Below are 16,857 nucleotides of genomic sequence, written 5' to 3' on the forward strand. Positions count from 1 at the left end.
GCCATTTTAAGGATATCTGATTGTAAAATATCAAGCCATGACTTCTGGTAGTTTCTAAAATGTTAAGCTAGATTTTTGGTTTTCTTTTCTTTTTAACTTTTTTCTCAACCCCCCTAACACCACCTTTCTTTCATGGGTTTTATTGAAAAGCATCTTAATATGAGATTCTGAAGCTGGATTTCTATAAAGCATCATGCAAGACCATCTCTTTTGTCCACACCTCTCACACAGAATTCCTCTTGCTTGGCCTTTGTGGAACCCCATAGTCTCCCTCAACCATAACTGTCTCACCTTCTCAAAAGTCAATCCAACGAAGACATCTTAAACAAGAAAGAATGCATCCCTAGTATTAACTTGACAGATTCAGAGTTTAATAAAGAAGTCATTAGTAACTGTTGGCACAATTCTATTCATGTGTTAATAGATCCATGAAAATCAGAGGATTTATAAAATTTGTTTAGAAAAAAGAAGCTGTCCTATTTTTCCCTCTTATAGAAAGCATTTGGGAAAATTTTTTCAGCTATTAAAATAACTTTGCTATGCTATGCCACGGTACCCTGAGATGTGAGTTTCCTCCACTACCAGCCTATGAATTTCGTCCTTCCAAGTTCTTAATTCCTTGTTATACCAGGGACAACGGAGGAAAAATGTGAAACCAGATCAGAGACATCAAGTCAAGAACATCTTTGAGTGTAATTATATAACTCTACTACAGCATCACCTGTGTTTTCCAGATCAGTCACCAATCAAAGATAAAAACTTCTCAGGCAAAGAAGGTAATGGAGGCAAAAGTGGATGGTACAATTTGTGCCAGCACTGAATGAAAAGAGAGATCCTAAACTAGTTGAGTGTTAAAACAGTTCCAAGGAAGTATTAACCCAGACCAGATCCTGAAAAAATTACCTATTTCTGTGGCTTGTAGTTGGTGAAACAACCTAAGTCAAATCAAAGTTATTATATTAAAAACTCCCATAAAAAGAAAATTAAACATTATGTTTGTAAAAATAATAAAATCCTATTTCAGATGAAAAGTGTCTGTGAACAAGTTTTCTAGGAAGTGTTTTGTATAATAAAAATGAAAAATCACAGAAGAACAAGTATAAATTATAGATACGACAATGAAAGGACATACCTGGGTTTTTGAAATACAGGCATGAGTGATTGTTAAGAGTTTGAGAGAAGTAAGCCCATATTTTAGACAGTGACAAAGGATTAGCATAATGAGACTTATAGGAGGCAGTTATGTTAAGAGCATTTATCAATAGTCAGAGTTCTCCAGAATTCAGGCACACAGCAACCTAATAGGTTAAGTTAAGCTTGTCCAGAGAAGTCGGGGCCAACTTTTCCAAGTACCACTGCCTTGACCTCTAACTATTGTTATGATTCTCTCTTTGCCTTATTTTTTTTTAATATCAAAAACAGAAAGAAAATTAATGTGGGTATGTTTTCTTCATTCTGGGAGTGCATTCTCCCCCACCCCACTACCTAAAAATCCACTGTCTTCCATGTTGAAATGTTTCAGGTATTCTTAATATCTTTTATCCTTTGGACTGAATACCCTTTTTTTTCCTCAACCATATTTGGTTTATACTTGACCCTCCAATGTTGCTTGTTTTATTTCTCTTCACATGTAATGTTTGTTTCTGCTTTCCCAGGAACACTCTTGACAATGAGATGTTGGGTCTCAGGAGGCTCTCCAGGTGTGCAGTCCTTTTTTATGCATAAACATATTTTTAAAAGTGTGACTTTTGTGCCATGGTCAGTACTGATTAGGTGAAAAGGGAAACCTTAAATATGTTAAGTAACAGTTTATATGTGGGTACTAGTTTATTTTGTGAATAAAGAAAGCAGTATAATTTAGAAGGATAGTTAATAAAATGAATTCAGAATTATTTAGCTTAGATATGATAATTTGTTGCTATCTTTGCCAGGGGCAGCAAGCCCCTCACCAATCATTGTGACTGTGCTTCTGCAACAAAAGATTGGGGCTAAGAAAGTGGTATTGTTGCCAGTATCCAGGGGCTGATGGGTGCTGATTTCCTTTCAAGGATGTCTTTTACAGCATGGAGAATGGAGAATGTCGGGGGGGGGGGTGTCAAAATCACTGTGACAATCCAAGTAATGTCAGTCTGTGTTGCTACTTAGGCATTGTATTAGTGTTTCCCAAGCATGAAAACATTTCTTCAGTTTCTGATCTTGTCCACATTTTATTTCTTTAAAAGCATCCATTCTTTTGCATGTTACTTACTATTTTAAAAACCACCTATGAATTGTCATGTTATAGTCTGATACTTGTGTGGTGCTTTTATTTTCACCTTTGCTACCTACAATTCAGGGTGTGTCATTGCTTGCAGAGCAACAAACTCCAATCTTAGCAGTCATAAAGGAGAATATTTAGTCATTACCTCTACCTGCTAGGAACTTACCAGAAAAAGAGGCAGGTTGAAAAAAGTAAATTATGAAATCAAGTTAACAATGTATAAGGTTCAAAATTGTGTAGTTATGTAGAAATGTTGCATGATCACCCAAGTAGTCATTAGGTAATATGCTTTGCTTGAAAGTTAGTTGTTCTAAAATTATGTACATTTTGCTACCAGATGTAGCCCTGTATTGTCATAATCTTCTTCCTAGTATTTTTCTTAAGGAAAGTTTTCTTAGGTGGTAAATTTTAAGAAAAGTTCTTGGATTATATTTCTCTTACATTATTCATAATGTATAACACTGATTGTACAGTAGTAGAAATAGAAATGTAGAGCATTGTGGAGTGGTGTTATAACCCCCAACTGAGCTCAATAGCCTGACTTCCTAAATTCAAATCCCCATTGTTCTTATAAACTCTGTGATCTGAACCTCATCTCATTTTCCTTATCTGAAAAAGGAGTTTATGACACTGTATACACAGAGTTGCTATGAGGGCCTGATTAGGTAATATGTGTGAAATTCTTATAACTAGGACAATTGGGCCCGGGTGCAGTGTACTCAGTAAATGTAGCTCTGATTATTTTCTGAAAGTAGTTCCTGTTGACATCAAGGCTTGGTAGATTTATTTTGGTTTTAGTCAGATGTTACTGGACTGGGGATATTCTTTGGAAAAGATATATGAAAAGATTTTATCCCTTGAAGACTTGGAGATGAAATGTACAAGCCTTGTGAAAGAAAAATGTTAAATTAGCTTAACAGTGGGTAGCTTGAAGGTCTAGGGACTTCAATGCTCAGAAAACATGAAGCCTGTGAACAGGGTTGACTTTAATTGGAGAGACTTCTGGTAAGTGCTAACTTTTAGAAAAGAGGAAGAACATAGTAAAAGCAACCTGGGAATTATCAGTTGACTCAGTCTGAGTTCTGATCATTACTTCCTTTATGAGCTTTGGTATTCACTTGACCTCTAATCCTCCCTTTTTATATCTGCAAAGCTGGGATAATAATTGCACCTGGTTCTTAGAGTTTGAGGGTTAAATAAGAATGCATATAGGTGTTTAAACATAGTCCTTGGCAATGGTAGAAATTTTCATTTTAACTATAAATGAGAATTTTATGTATGTATAAATGAAAATGTGAATATACCTAATAATAAATCATATCGTTAGAGCAAGACTAATGATAAAAACATTTGAGAAAGTGGTCAACCACAAAGTACGAGGGTCAGGACAAAATTTATAATATGAAAATTTAGAAGAGAACATTTTATCTGGAAGGGCTGTGGCAATAATTTAAGGGAAACAAAAAAGACACAATGATTCCTGTGTTTCAGGCTAGGTTGAGGGATGGAATTGGTGGTAATCCTGTAAAATTGGGGAAGCAGAACAGAGCCTCTACTAGCTCATAATTATTGTACAAATTAGAAAGAGCACCATTTCTCAAGATGCTTGACCTTCATATATTAGAAAATTGCTGTAATATACTGCTGTTGCTAGCACAGGATTCTTTATGGCCTATTTCCTATAAAATCCTGGAAATGTGCATTTATTATGACAGTGTCTGTTATCTGAATTGGTATCCCTTAAGTATGGCACCTTTGAGTGCAGTAATGAACTGGTTTTAAGTTACTGTAAGTTGTATTTTACTTTAGTACATTTCAAAGTTAACAATTAAAAAGAAGAATGATTATGCCAGTTTCAAGATCTGGGATATAATTTTTTTTTTTTTTAGTTCAACTTTTTTTTTTTTTTTTCTGGGATATAATTTTAATGCATATTACCCAACATAGAGAAAAGCAAGCAAACTGTTACAGGTCTGAAAAAGAAAGGGAGATAATATGGATAGAGGAATTCTAATAAGAATGTGAAGAGCAAAGTGATGTTGACAACAGTAACTGGAAAGTATCAAATAGAGGGATATAATAGCTATCTTTTTGTAGCATAGCGTTTACCTCATTTCAAAAGTACTTGAAGTTACTTTCAAAAAAGTAGGATATAATAAAGTTCATTGTTCATACTGGAAAAAGAGAAAGTAAAATATAACAGCTACCTTAGTCAATACAGTTGATTATAAAAGCATGAAGTTTAGCTCTGATTTTTCTTGGCAGCCAAATTCAAAGTAATGGGCCAGTGGTTCTCAGTCTTGCAGGCAATATAAATATCTGGAAAATGTGAACACAGTAACAAAACTTGGTTTTTTCAAAGAAGATCATAAGTGATCTTAGTAAAGTTTTTCTTGACTTAGAGAATGAAAACTAATTACACATCACTCTCTTAAAGAGTGAATGATATAAATGGAGGAGGATACTATTAGTAATATATCCTGAAAGAGTAAATTTTGATTATTAGTTTGTTATATACAATTAGATTCCATATTTTGAATATATTGCATCAAAGCTGCCAATGTCAGAATTACTGGACTTGGAAAAATGGACCACTTGCCCTTTTTTGGTCAGTATTTTCCCTAAAATTCAGTCAAAAATTCTTCAAAAATCTCATAAAAATCTGCATTAGACTCACTTTCAAATGAGAGTATCTGTGGCTTCAAAAAGAAAAGCTTAATGGTAACTGAAAGTGGTGTCCTGGAAACAGAAATGGAGTAGTGCTGATCTCTTGACTTAGGTAAGGGCCTTGATTCAGCTGTTTTGCTTAGAATTCCTGGAATGAGGAGTGATTTCTCTCTGTATTGATTATTGAAAAGATCCTTTAAGCGCGGGACTTCACAATTAAATTCCTAAGTCTTCCTTTAGAAGTTCAGCCTTCTCACTTCCTCACAAGTGAGACCTAAAGACTCTTATCTGACTTAAATAGTTTTAAGTATAGATTTTTGTGATTTCAAATCAAGTTCAGAATTAAATTTATCTGTGTTCTAATCTGTGCCCAGATGTGGTATTAAGGTGGTATTTTTTTTTTTTTTTAAGATTGATTTATTTATATATACAAGTACTGGGTACAGTCAGAAGCGTGGGAGGGTGAGAGAATTCACCAGAGCCAGAGCGGGGAGCAGAGCAGGCAGAAGGACCAAAGTACACTGCTGAGGGGAGCAGCGGGCGGCAGGAGAGGTCTGCACGCCATGTGGAACCCTCCTCTCGGTGGCCGGGGAGCAACCGGGGATCGAACCAGCGCTGCAGAGGCTGCAGGCAGCTTTGCAACCCAGCGCTCAACTGCTGCGCCACCCGGGAGGCCCTAAGGTAGTATTAAATATCTAGTAATGGGGTTTTGTCCCAAAGTTCACCTCTCATTATCAGCTTGCTCAAGTACTAGAGTAAGAGACCTCTTCCTCTTGGGCCTCCCTGGTGGGGTGGTGCAATGGGTTGAGCGCCACGCTGTGAAGCTGTCTGCAGCTTCTGCAGAGCGGGTTCAATTCCAGGCCGGCCAAGGAGATACCCACATGGTGCAGCAGACCTCTCCTGCATCACCTGCTGCTCCCCTCAGCAGTGTCTTTGGTCCATGTGCCTGTTCTGCTCCCCACTCTGTCTCTGGTGAATTCTCTCACCCTCCCACGCGTCTGACCTATACCCCAGTTCTTGCATAAATAAATAAATTTTTTTTAAAAAAAAAGACTTCTTCCTCTCATTGCCCCTTTTTCTTTGGAGAAATAGTTTCTACTGCATGAAACTTTATCTAAGCTTTTTCTAGTACTCACTCCCTTGACACAGAAACCCAAAAATACTAAGAAGAAGAAATGGCAGGAGGGCTTCCCATGTCACCAAAGGACATGAACAATCCTTGTGAAGACACAGGTGATGAGGATGACCCCAACTTTGGGAAACCGTTTCATTTTCTTTCCTAATTGGATCTCTTTCAAGTTGCATGGGCACCATATTAGGAAAATAAGACTATCTGGGATGTTTTTGGCTTAAGGATAGGTATTTCTTTTCTTGTCTGTTAATTTTCTTCATTTGAGTTTTTTGAAAGCATTTTTTAAACCATGGAGAGAAAAATATTGGGCCTTTTGCTTCTTCGTGACCCAGAAGTACAGTGAGTGGTCCAGAAGACTAGGAGACCTATTTGACCCCAACTTTACATAAGCAATGAACTTCCATTCATAGGACAGGAAACAGATTCAAAAAATTATTTACCTCTACGTACTATATTATAGAATCTTAGCGTTTATTGAATAGAAATTAAATCTTGTTCTTATTATTACCTATCTAACCATTGACTTGGAGACTACTGATTTGAGGCTGGCTATTTCTTTTTCTGTGTACTGAAGACATAGAAGCAATCATCCAATCATCTTGAAAGATCATTTCTTCTAATAATTCTCTAGGCAAATCATTTGGCTTCTCTTGAGCCAGTTTCTGCAACAATCTGGGGACTAGACCATATATATTTTTTCACTTGGACCCTTTTAAACTCAGGCTTTAATCTGTATTCCCATTTACTTTGTTTTATACCACTCAATTCTGTTTCTTAGCGTCACATCTTAGTAGGGGAATTTGGAGAACAAGACAGGGAAGGATTCATAGCCAAGGATGAAAATTTACTTGAGAATTCAGATGAACTTTTTTTTTTTTTTTTAAAGCTAGGTAGGGATTGTGGGATAATGCTAATGAAGGACAGAGAGCAGGACTGGCCCTAACAGGATACATGCTAGAAAAACCTGTGTGTACTATAGAGACACTAGTTTGACAGACAGCCTTCCTTTAAGTTTTCTGGTCACTAGGATATACATGTGTTTAAATGTGGTTATCTTAAGAAATGGAATACTTTGCTTTGTGTGTGCATATGTGTGTGTTTGTGTTTTGTATGTTGGTTTTTTGCTTGGAAATGAGAACCATTGATAACAGTAGGGAATTAGTAGGCTTATTCCATTTTGCTCTATTCATCTTAAAAGGAAAAAGTGTTTTTCAGTCGACAATAGAATTTTATTCTCTTTGGGTGGCAGACAAAATCTGTTTTCAAGCATTGTATTTCATAATATTCTAAACAACTTTACCTTTTGTTTTTGCCAGGATCACTCTATTTTAAATATTTTGGAAATTTTCCTAATATTCATTTATAGCTTCCAGCATTTTGATTGTGTTTGTGGCATGCATACTCAATAAATTATAATCATTATGAAGCACTGACCACAAAATTAATTTGTTTCATTTCATGCTCATCTTTATATAAAGAAAATTGAAACCTGTTCTCATTTTCCCCATTTTCTACCTTTCCCTTCCACAGTAAAAAGAACATAAGAAAGCAGCGAATGAAAATCTTATTCAATGTTGTTCTTGAAGCTCGAGAGCCAGGTTCTGGCAGAAGACTTTGTGATCTGTTTATGGTTAAACCATCTAAAAAGGACTATCCTGATTATTATAAAATCATCTTGGAGCCAATGGACTTGAAAATAATTGAGCATAACATTCGCAATGACAAATACACAGGGGAAGAAGGAATGATAGAAGACATGAAACTGATGTTCCGAAATGCAAGGCATTACAATGAAGAGGGCTCACAGGTAAGGATGTGTGGGAATCCTGGAGTTACATACATTTTCTTTTGGTGCCGGGAGAATAATGGATTTTGAGAGGCTGGGCTAAGATTCCTAATGTAGGTTTTTCTTCTCCATGACTAGGGTTAATACTTTACTGTTTTAAGTGGAAGTTGCAGTGTGCTATAAAAGTTTATACTCTAGATTTTACCACCTATATTTGAAATCTGATCTGCCTATCCCTGTGTAACGTTCTTCTCAGCCTTGTTTTCCTCATCTGTATATAGGAAATAGTAATAATACTTGTATTGGGGTTGTTGAGGATTTAAATGAGATGATATGCAGAGCCTATAGAATAGCCTGGATGTGCAGAGCCTATAGAATGTGCAGAGCCTAAAGAATAGTCTTTGAATAAGCATTCAATTGAAAGTCAGGGCATTAAAATCTTTTATCATTGTTATTACTCTCTTCAATGGTCCTATTTCTCTAAGGATAGACCATAAAATGGTATGATTGTGTAAGAATCAAGATTTTCCCATAAATGTACCTCAAAATAATTGCTTTTATTATAAAATATCTTAGTTTCTTATGTGTATAGATGAGATGCATTCTTCTTTGATATTCTTTCTATTTCATAGCCTTTATCTACTTTAAATCTCCTAGAAATAAAATATCCCATGCTTGTGGATGGGGAGGACAACATAATGATGATCCTGCCTAAAATGAAAATTTAACGCAATCCCCAACAAAATACTACCAATATTTTTCTTTTTCTCTTTTAAAGATTTATTTTTTTTTATTTATGCAAATAAGAACTGGAGTGTAGGCCAGAGGTGTGGCGGGTTAAGAGCATTCACCAGAGACAGAGTGGGTAGCAGAACAGGCAGAGCCACTGAAATATACTGCTGAGGGGAGCAACAAATGGGGCAGGAGAGGTCTGCTCTTCCATGTGGGTTAGCTCCCTGGCCAGGGATCGAACTCATGCCACAGTGCCTGGCGATAGCTTGATAGCACTGATACTTTAACCCCTGAGCCACCAGGGAAGCCCATTAGCTGTATTTTTCAAAGAAACTGAAAAAAAAAAATTGAAATTTATGTGGAGCCACAAAAGACCTCAAAAGCAGCTCTAAGAAAAATAGGGTTGTGTCATGTTATCTGACTTCAAATATAATATAAAGCAGTAATATTAAAAACAACATGGTATTACCACAGAAACAGATAAATGGATCACTAGAACAGATTCAAAACCCAGAGATAAATCTATGTTCATATCATCACCTAATATGATAAAGCATCCATGACCATACCATAGGGAAAAAGACAGTGTCTAGTAAATCATGCAGGGAAAATCTGAAAAGCCACATGTGAAAGAATGAATTTGTATTACTAATACCAATCACAAACTCCAAATGGCTTAAAGATTTATATATAAGACTTACAGTAATAAAATGCATAAAGGAAAACATTGGTGATATGTTCCATGATATCAGCAATAAAGATACTTTTTAGGATTCAACCGGTAGGCAAGGGAATTAAAAATAAACAATTGGGATTACCTCAAGTTACACGATGCAGGGGCTTCCTTGGTGGCGTAGGGGTTTAAGTCTCAGTGCTGTCATGCTATCACCGCTACAGCCTGAGTTTTGAACCCTGGTCAGAGAGCTAACCAACATACAGCGCAGCAGACCTCTCCTGTCTCTTCTGCTGCTCCCTTTAGCAGTATATTTCAGTAGATCCATCTGTTCTGCTCCCCATTCTGTCTCTATTGAATCCTCTCACCCCACTACACCTCTGGCCTATACCCCAGTTCATCTATGCATAAGTAAACAAATCTTTAAAGAAAATTACAGGATGATTAAATAGATACCCTACAGAATGGGAGAAATACTCACACAATAGAAAACTAATAATTGGATTAATATCCATGATATATTAACAAACTCATACATTTTAACAACAAAGAGCCACATAAACCAGTTCACAAATAGGCAGCAGATATGAACAGACAGTTCTCCAAACTGAACATCATAAGGCCAAAAGACATGAAAAATACTCACCACTTCTAATTAGATGAAGATTTAAACTACAGTGAGATACCATCTCATACCCATGAGAATGGTACATATTAAAAAGATCCCCAATTGGGGGCTTCCCCTGGTGGCGCACTGATTGAGCGCTGGGTTGTGAGGCTGCCCGCGCAGCCTCTGCAGCGCAGGTTCAATCCCCAGCCACCGGCTAGGGTCCCACAAAAAAAAAAAAAAAAAAAAAAGATCCCCAACGGTAAGTGTTGGAGAGGATGTGATATGGGAGAAAAGGAACCTTTTTATTACTCTTGGTGGGAATGTAAACTGGTATAGCCATTATGGAAAGCAAGCTGGATTTATCTTAAAACAGTAAAAGTGGAAATACCAGATGACCCGGTAATCCCACTCTTGGGCACATACCTATAGAATATGAAACTGTCAACAAAAACCCTGCTGTGTTCCACAGTGTATATAGCAGCAGTAGTTACTATAGATGGATCATGGAAGTGGCCTAAATGTCTATCAGTAGACAGCTGGATCAAGAAAATGTGGTGTAGGGGCCTCCCTGGTGGCACAGGCAGTTTAGCGCTGAGCTGTGAAGCTATCCACTGCCTCTGCAGCGCGGGTTTGATCCCAGCCGGCCAGCAAGAGTCCCACATGGCAAAGCAGACCTCTCCTGTCTCTCCCGCTGCTCCCCTCAGCAGTGTGTTTCATCAGTCTGCCTGTTCTGTTCCCCGCTCTGTCTCTGGTGAATCCTCTCACCCTCCCACGCATCTAGCCTGTACCCTGGTTCTTGTATAAAAATAAATAAATCTTTAAAAAAAAAAAAGAAAATGTGGTATATACAAACCATAGAATATTATTTAGCTTTAAGAAAGTATGAAATGCAGCCATTTTCAAGAAAATGGAAGGAATTTGAAAGAATTATGTGCAGCCAAAATAAGTGAGGATATTTAATAGCAGATAATATATTTATTTAGCAGACAATTCAGTTATTCAAAACACTCTTAAAAAGAGCCTCCCTGGTGGTGCAGGGGTTAAAGTCTCCTCGCTATCAAGCTATTGCCAGCCAGTGCAACAGGACTTCAGTCCCTGGCTGGGGAGCTGACCCACATGACACAGCAGATCTCTCTTGTCTCTTACCCACTATTCCCCTCAGCAGTGTATTGCAGTGGATCTGCCTGTTCTGCGCCCCACTGTATCTCTGGTGAATCCTCTCACCCACCGCACCTCTGGCCTACATCCCAGTTCTTGTATGCATCAATAAATAAAAATAACTGTTTTCATTTAAAAAAAAATACTCAGGGCCTCCCTAGTGACGCACGGGCTTAAGATGCAACCTGTGAAGCTATCCGCAGCCTCTGCAGCATGAGTTTGATCCCCAGCCAGAGAGCTACCCACATGGCGCAGCAGACCTCCCCTGACTCGCCTGCTGCTCCCCTCAGCAGTGTATTTCAGTCAGTCTGCCTGTACTATTCCCCACTCTGTCTCTGGTGAATCCTCTCACTCCCCACACCTCTGGCCTGTACCCCAGTTCTTTTATGCATAAATAAATAAATATTTTTAAAAAATACTTAAAGGGCCTCCCCGGTGGCGCAGCGGTTGAGCGCTGGGTTGCGAAGCTGCCCGCGGCCTCTGCGGCACCGGTTCGATCCCCGGCTGCTCCCCGGCTACCGGAGGAGGGTCCCACATGGCGCGCAGACCTCTCCTGCCACCCGCTGCTCCCCTCAGCAGTGTACTTCGGTCCTTCTGCCTGCTCTGCTCCCCGCTCTGGCTCTGGTGAATTCTCTCACCCTCCCGCGCTTCTGACTGTACCCAGTGCATGTATAAACAAAACAAACAAACAGACCAGCAAACAAATAAATAAAGCATGCCTCTATACAAAAAAAAAAAAAAAAAAACTTTAAAAAAAAAAAATACTTAAAAACTAGTGCACAGTAATAAACATCCTGAAGGCCCTGAGGTTAAACAAGAATGGGGAGGGAAAGGAACAGGAAGACACAGGGCCAGTGGTGATAAAAAAAAATAATGAAGATTCTGCACATTTCTGAGTTTAAAAAAATTATGCTGCAAGTCATAAGAAAAAGAATGAAGAGAAGTTGCTTAATCTGTTCAACCTTTTGCTGTGAAAGAAAGTTGAATTGTTATATTAAAATAACATTTTCAAACATTTATTTTTTTAGCTATTACATTTGAATTTAAAGTGTTTACTAGCAGACAACTATAAATCAGACATTCTGCAGTGGAGCGGGAGGGAGAGAGATCAAAACAAGGGAGGGAAGAGCGCAAGAGACTATGTGACGATTCACGGATGAATTAGTGGTGGGCATTTTATAGGGAATACACCTGAAAGGAGAAAGCATACAAGTATGCATTGTACAAAAATGAACAATGGTGTGGAAAAAAATACACATATATATAAATAATTTTTTTTTTTTAATAGAGGCATGCTTTATTTATTTATTTATTTGTTTGTTTGTTTTGTTTATACATGCACTGGGTACAGCCAGAAGCGCGGGAGGGTGAGAGAATTCACCAGAGCCAGAGCGGGGAGCAGAGCAGGCAGAAGGACCGAAGTACACTGCTGAGGGGAGCAGCGGGCGGCAGGAGAGGTCTGCGCGCCATGCGGGACCCTCCTCTGGTGGCCGGGGAGCAGCCGGGGATCGAACCGGCGCCGCAGAGGCCGCGAGCAGCTTCACAACCCAGCGCTCAACCGCTGCGCCACCGGGGAGGCCCTATATAAATAAATTTTTAAAAAATAAAATTTACTGAGGGTGCTTGTGATTAGAGAAATGATTCTCTATCACAGGAGTTCACTTCCCCAGTGTCACTGACTAATGTGCTTCTTGTCTGTCCCTGATAGAAAAAAAAGCCACACTTAAGAAAGGTGACCAGAGAAGATTGAGAGCACTTGTTCTCTCTGCCCCCTTGCTCTGATAGTGGTCAGGGAGAATAGGGCTTTGTGGGGAGAGGGTGAGTACTTTGTTCTTGACTACATTACATCCCTTGATTCAGTCTTCAGAGAGAGAACCTAAGGAGGAGTTTTTATTTTATTTTTTTTTAAAGATTTATGTATTTATGCATATAAGAGCTGGGGTACAGGCTAGAGGTGCAGGGTGTGAGAGGATTCACCAGAGACAGAGTGGGAAGCAGAACAGGCAGACTGAGTGAAATACACTGCTGAGGGGAACAGTGGGCAAGACAGGAGAGGTCTGCTGCACCATGTGGGTAGCTCCCTGGCCGGCTGGATCAAACTCGTGCTGCAGAGGCTGTGGATTGCTTCATCATGTGATGCTTAACCCCTTGCGCCACCAGGGAGGCCAGGAGGCATATTTGTAGATGAGATTCCAGACTCAACCCAGCTTTGGGATTTAAGAATATTTAAGATACTGCTCTCCAATTATCAAATTTTTTTAAATCATTGATTTCCACTGAGTTAAGTCTGCTACCTTGAGGGTTTGGTAAAACAGATGTTTGAAGAAAATAGCACATCTAAGTATGTTTCAAAACTTCTGTTAAAGCTGACAGTTACTCTACTACAGTAGTTCTCAAACTGTAATGTGTATGTCTGCCCCCTAATCACCTGCAAAGCTTAAGCTACCAGCAAATTGAAACCTAGCTCTACGCCAGAGATGTGATTTTGTTGTTCTGCCGTGAGCTTAAGTGCTTTTTTATTTAGCCCCCAACCAGCCTGGCCCTTTTTTTTTTTTTAATTTTTTTGTGGGTATATATATTTCACTTTTCAATTTAAAATTAAAAATAATTTAAATATCTATGAAATATAGGTATACAACGATGCGCACATCCTGGAGAAGTTACTTAAGGATAAAAGGAAAGAGCTCGGCCCACTGCCTGATGATGACGACATGGCTTCTCCCAAACTCAAGCTTAGTAAGGCAGCCTCACACTTTGTTATTCTATTTAGTCTGTCAAGTGTAGATTACTGGTTTACTCAAATATTTAATTGGTGAATATATTTGAACTCATTAGCACTGCAGCATGCAGTTTCTTCACTCTTTTCAAACTTTTGTGTTTATAATAGTTAAATTGTTGCAAAGAGTTAGAATACAATCTCAAGGGTTTTGCTCACTTTCTTGAATGTAGTGGACAATTTGTAAATGTTAAATAGTAAGAATAGATATTTTATTGATACATGAGTCCTGGAAGAGGGCAGTGACAGTGGGAGATTTTTTTTTGGTAGATTTGTTTGCTGATCACTAAAATTAGAAATGAATCCCAGTATCTCCTACTAGACAGTATTTGAGAGGTTAGAGATGACCAGACTCTGTACTGAAAGTTAATTCAGCTGTTTTGTGAGTATGGTCTGTAGATGGTTGTTTTATTAAAAGCTGTGAGAGAACAGAATATGGCAAAAGTAATTAGTACCTTGGAGTTAAAAAGCAGTATCTGTCTTACTTAAAATATGTAAATACAATAAAATAAACACCACGCAAATGAGAATGAGGTTATCAATGTTTCTTTAGTTACCTAAAAAGTTGAAAAATAAACTTTTTTATATGAAATGACTATAAACAAAATTTTGTAATAGCTTTGGTTTTGATTTATTGCTGAATAAATCTTGTTAACAAGCATTTTATCTTTTCATGGAGGAATTATAGGTTTGCAGAAATAAAAGCCTTTTATTCTACTATTTATGGACACACCTTTTTAAACTTTTTAAGTCTTTAATTACTGTGTTTTACACATCAGTTTAAAATAATCTCTTTTTTTGTTTTATAAACTATACAAATTTAGGTTTATTTCATTTTATCCATTTAGCATTAATTCTCTTTCCTTAGGTAGGAAGAGTGGTGTTTCTCCTAAAAAATCAAAATACATGACTCCAATGCAGCAGAAACTAAATGAAGTCTATGAAGCTGTAAAGAACTATACTGATAAGAGGGGTCGCCGCCTCAGTGCCATATTTCTAAGACTTCCCTCCAGATCCGAGTTGCCTGACTACTATTTGACTATTAAAAAGCCCATGGACATGGAGAAAATTCGAAGTCACATGATGGCCAATAAATACCAAGACATAGACTCCATGGTTGAAGACTTTGTCATGATGTTCAACAATGCTTGTACATACAATGAACCTGAGTCTTTGATCTACAAAGATGCCCTTGTCCTACACAAAGTCTTGCTTGAAACTCGAAGAGACCTAGAAGGAGATGAGGACTCTCATGTTCCAAATGTAACTTTGCTCATTCAAGAGCTTATCCACAATCTTTTTGTGTCAGTCATGAGTCATCAGGATGATGAAGGAAGATGCTACAGTGATTCCTTGGCAGAAATTCCTGCTGTGGATCCCAACTTTCCAAACAAACCTCCTCTTACTTTTGACATAATTAGAAAGAATGTTGAAAACAATCGCTACCGGCGCCTTGATTTATTTCAAGAGCATATGTTTGAAGTATTGGAAAGAGCAAGAAGGATGAATCGGTATGTTTTCAAAGCCATTTCTTTTTGAGAAAGTATGATATTTATTGCAAAACAGAAGAAAGAATTCTGCTTTGATATACTATTTCAGCTTTGGTATGTGATAATAATTTGGTCGGGTACTATTTTGAATTCTAGGCAAAACTTGTAGAGAGCAAGTGTATTCTTTGAAGGATAGTAGGAATACTACTAAATCATCTAGGTTAGGGCCAATGAGAAGAAAGAATAACACAAAATTGTAGATCTATTGAAAAAAATAAATTCAAAATATAGTCTTTCACAAAACTTTTTTTGTTTGTTTTTAAAGATTTATTTATTTATTTATATAAGCACTGGGTACAGTCAGAAGCATGGGAGGGTGAGAGAATTCACCAGAGCCAGAGCGGGGAACAGAACAGGCAGACCGACGAAATACACTGCTGAGAGGAGCAGCGGGCGCGGCAGGAGAGGTCTGCGCGCCATGTGGGACCCTCACGTTTGGCCGGGGATCGAACCAGCACTGCAGAGGCTTCAGGCAGCTTCGCAGCCCAGCGTTCAACCACTGCGCCACCAGGGGAGGACCGGAATTTTTTTTTTTTTTTTAAGATTTATGTATACAAGGGCCTTCTCGGTGGCGCAGCGGTTGAGCGCTGGGTTGCGAAGCTGCCCGCGGCCTCTGCAGCGCCGGTTCGATCCCCGGCTGCTCCCCGGCCACCGGAGGAGGGTCCCACATGGCGCGCAGACCTCTCCTGCCGCCCGCTGCTCTCCTCAGCAGTGTACTTCGGTCCTTCTGCCTGCTCTGTTCCCTGCTCTGGCTCTGGTGAATTCTCTCACCCTCCCGTGCTTCTGACTGTACCCAGTGCATGTATAAACAAACCATCAAACAAACAAATAAATAAATAAATAAAACATGTCTCTATAAAAAAAAATAAAATTAAAAAATTAAAAAAAAAAGATTTATGTATACAAGAACTGGCGTACAGGCCATAGGTGCAGGGGGTGAGAGGATTCACCACAGACAGAGTGGGGAACAGACAGCCAGATCAACTGAAACACACTGCTGAGGAAAGCAGCAGGTGAAACAGGAGAGGTCTGCTCTACCATGTGGGTAGCTCCCTGGCCAGCTGGGGATCAAACTCATGCTGTAGAGGCTGTGGATGGCTTCACAGTGCTGTGCTTAACCCCTTGAGCCACCAGGGAGGCCCCAGAACATGTTTTTTTAAAGGATAAAATGTTTGTAATTAGACATAATAACATGACTTTCTTTTAAAGTTTAAATTCAGTCCAAGCATGCTTTAAAGAAAAATGGCTTTGAGATACTTTTTTTGTTGTTTTGTTTTTTTTTTTTAATGCATATAAGAACCAGGTGTAGGCCAGAGGTATGGAGGGTTAGGGGACCCACCAGAGACAGTGGGGAGCAGAACAGGCAGGTCCACTGAAATACACTGCTGAGGGGAGCAGCGGGCAAGACAGGAGAGGTCTGCTACACAGGAATCAAACTCAGGTTGCCACAGTGACAGCGCTGAGATCTTTACCCTTGCACCACCAGGGAGACCCTGCTCTAAGATATCTTAAT

General features: G+C 38.7%; 1 protein-coding gene across 4 annotated transcripts in view; it reads left to right on the forward strand.

The window, feature by feature from the left end:
- Window positions 1–16,857, forward strand: part of PBRM1 (polybromo 1) — a gene marked incomplete at both ends in the record, with an annotated part of 95,701 nt that overhangs the window by 39,748 nt on the left and 39,096 nt on the right. For 3 of the 4 annotated variants that reach the window (XM_084248153.1, XM_084248151.1, XM_084248152.1), the window contains 3 exons: window positions 7,590–7,866; window positions 13,649–13,754; window positions 14,663–15,305. In XM_084248153.1, the coding sequence (XP_084104279.1) occupies window positions 7,590–7,866; window positions 13,649–13,754; window positions 14,663–15,305 (1,026 nt within the window). Of the gene's footprint in view, window positions 1–1,655; window positions 1,701–7,589; window positions 7,867–13,648; window positions 13,755–14,662; window positions 15,306–16,857 lie in introns of all 4 variants that reach the window. The other variant, XM_084248150.1, reaches the window with a different exon arrangement.

The sequence above is a fragment of the Talpa europaea genome, assembly GCF_964194135.1.
Source record: "Talpa europaea genome assembly, chromosome: 11".
NCBI classification, from domain to species: domain Eukaryota; kingdom Metazoa; phylum Chordata; class Mammalia; order Eulipotyphla; family Talpidae; genus Talpa; species Talpa europaea.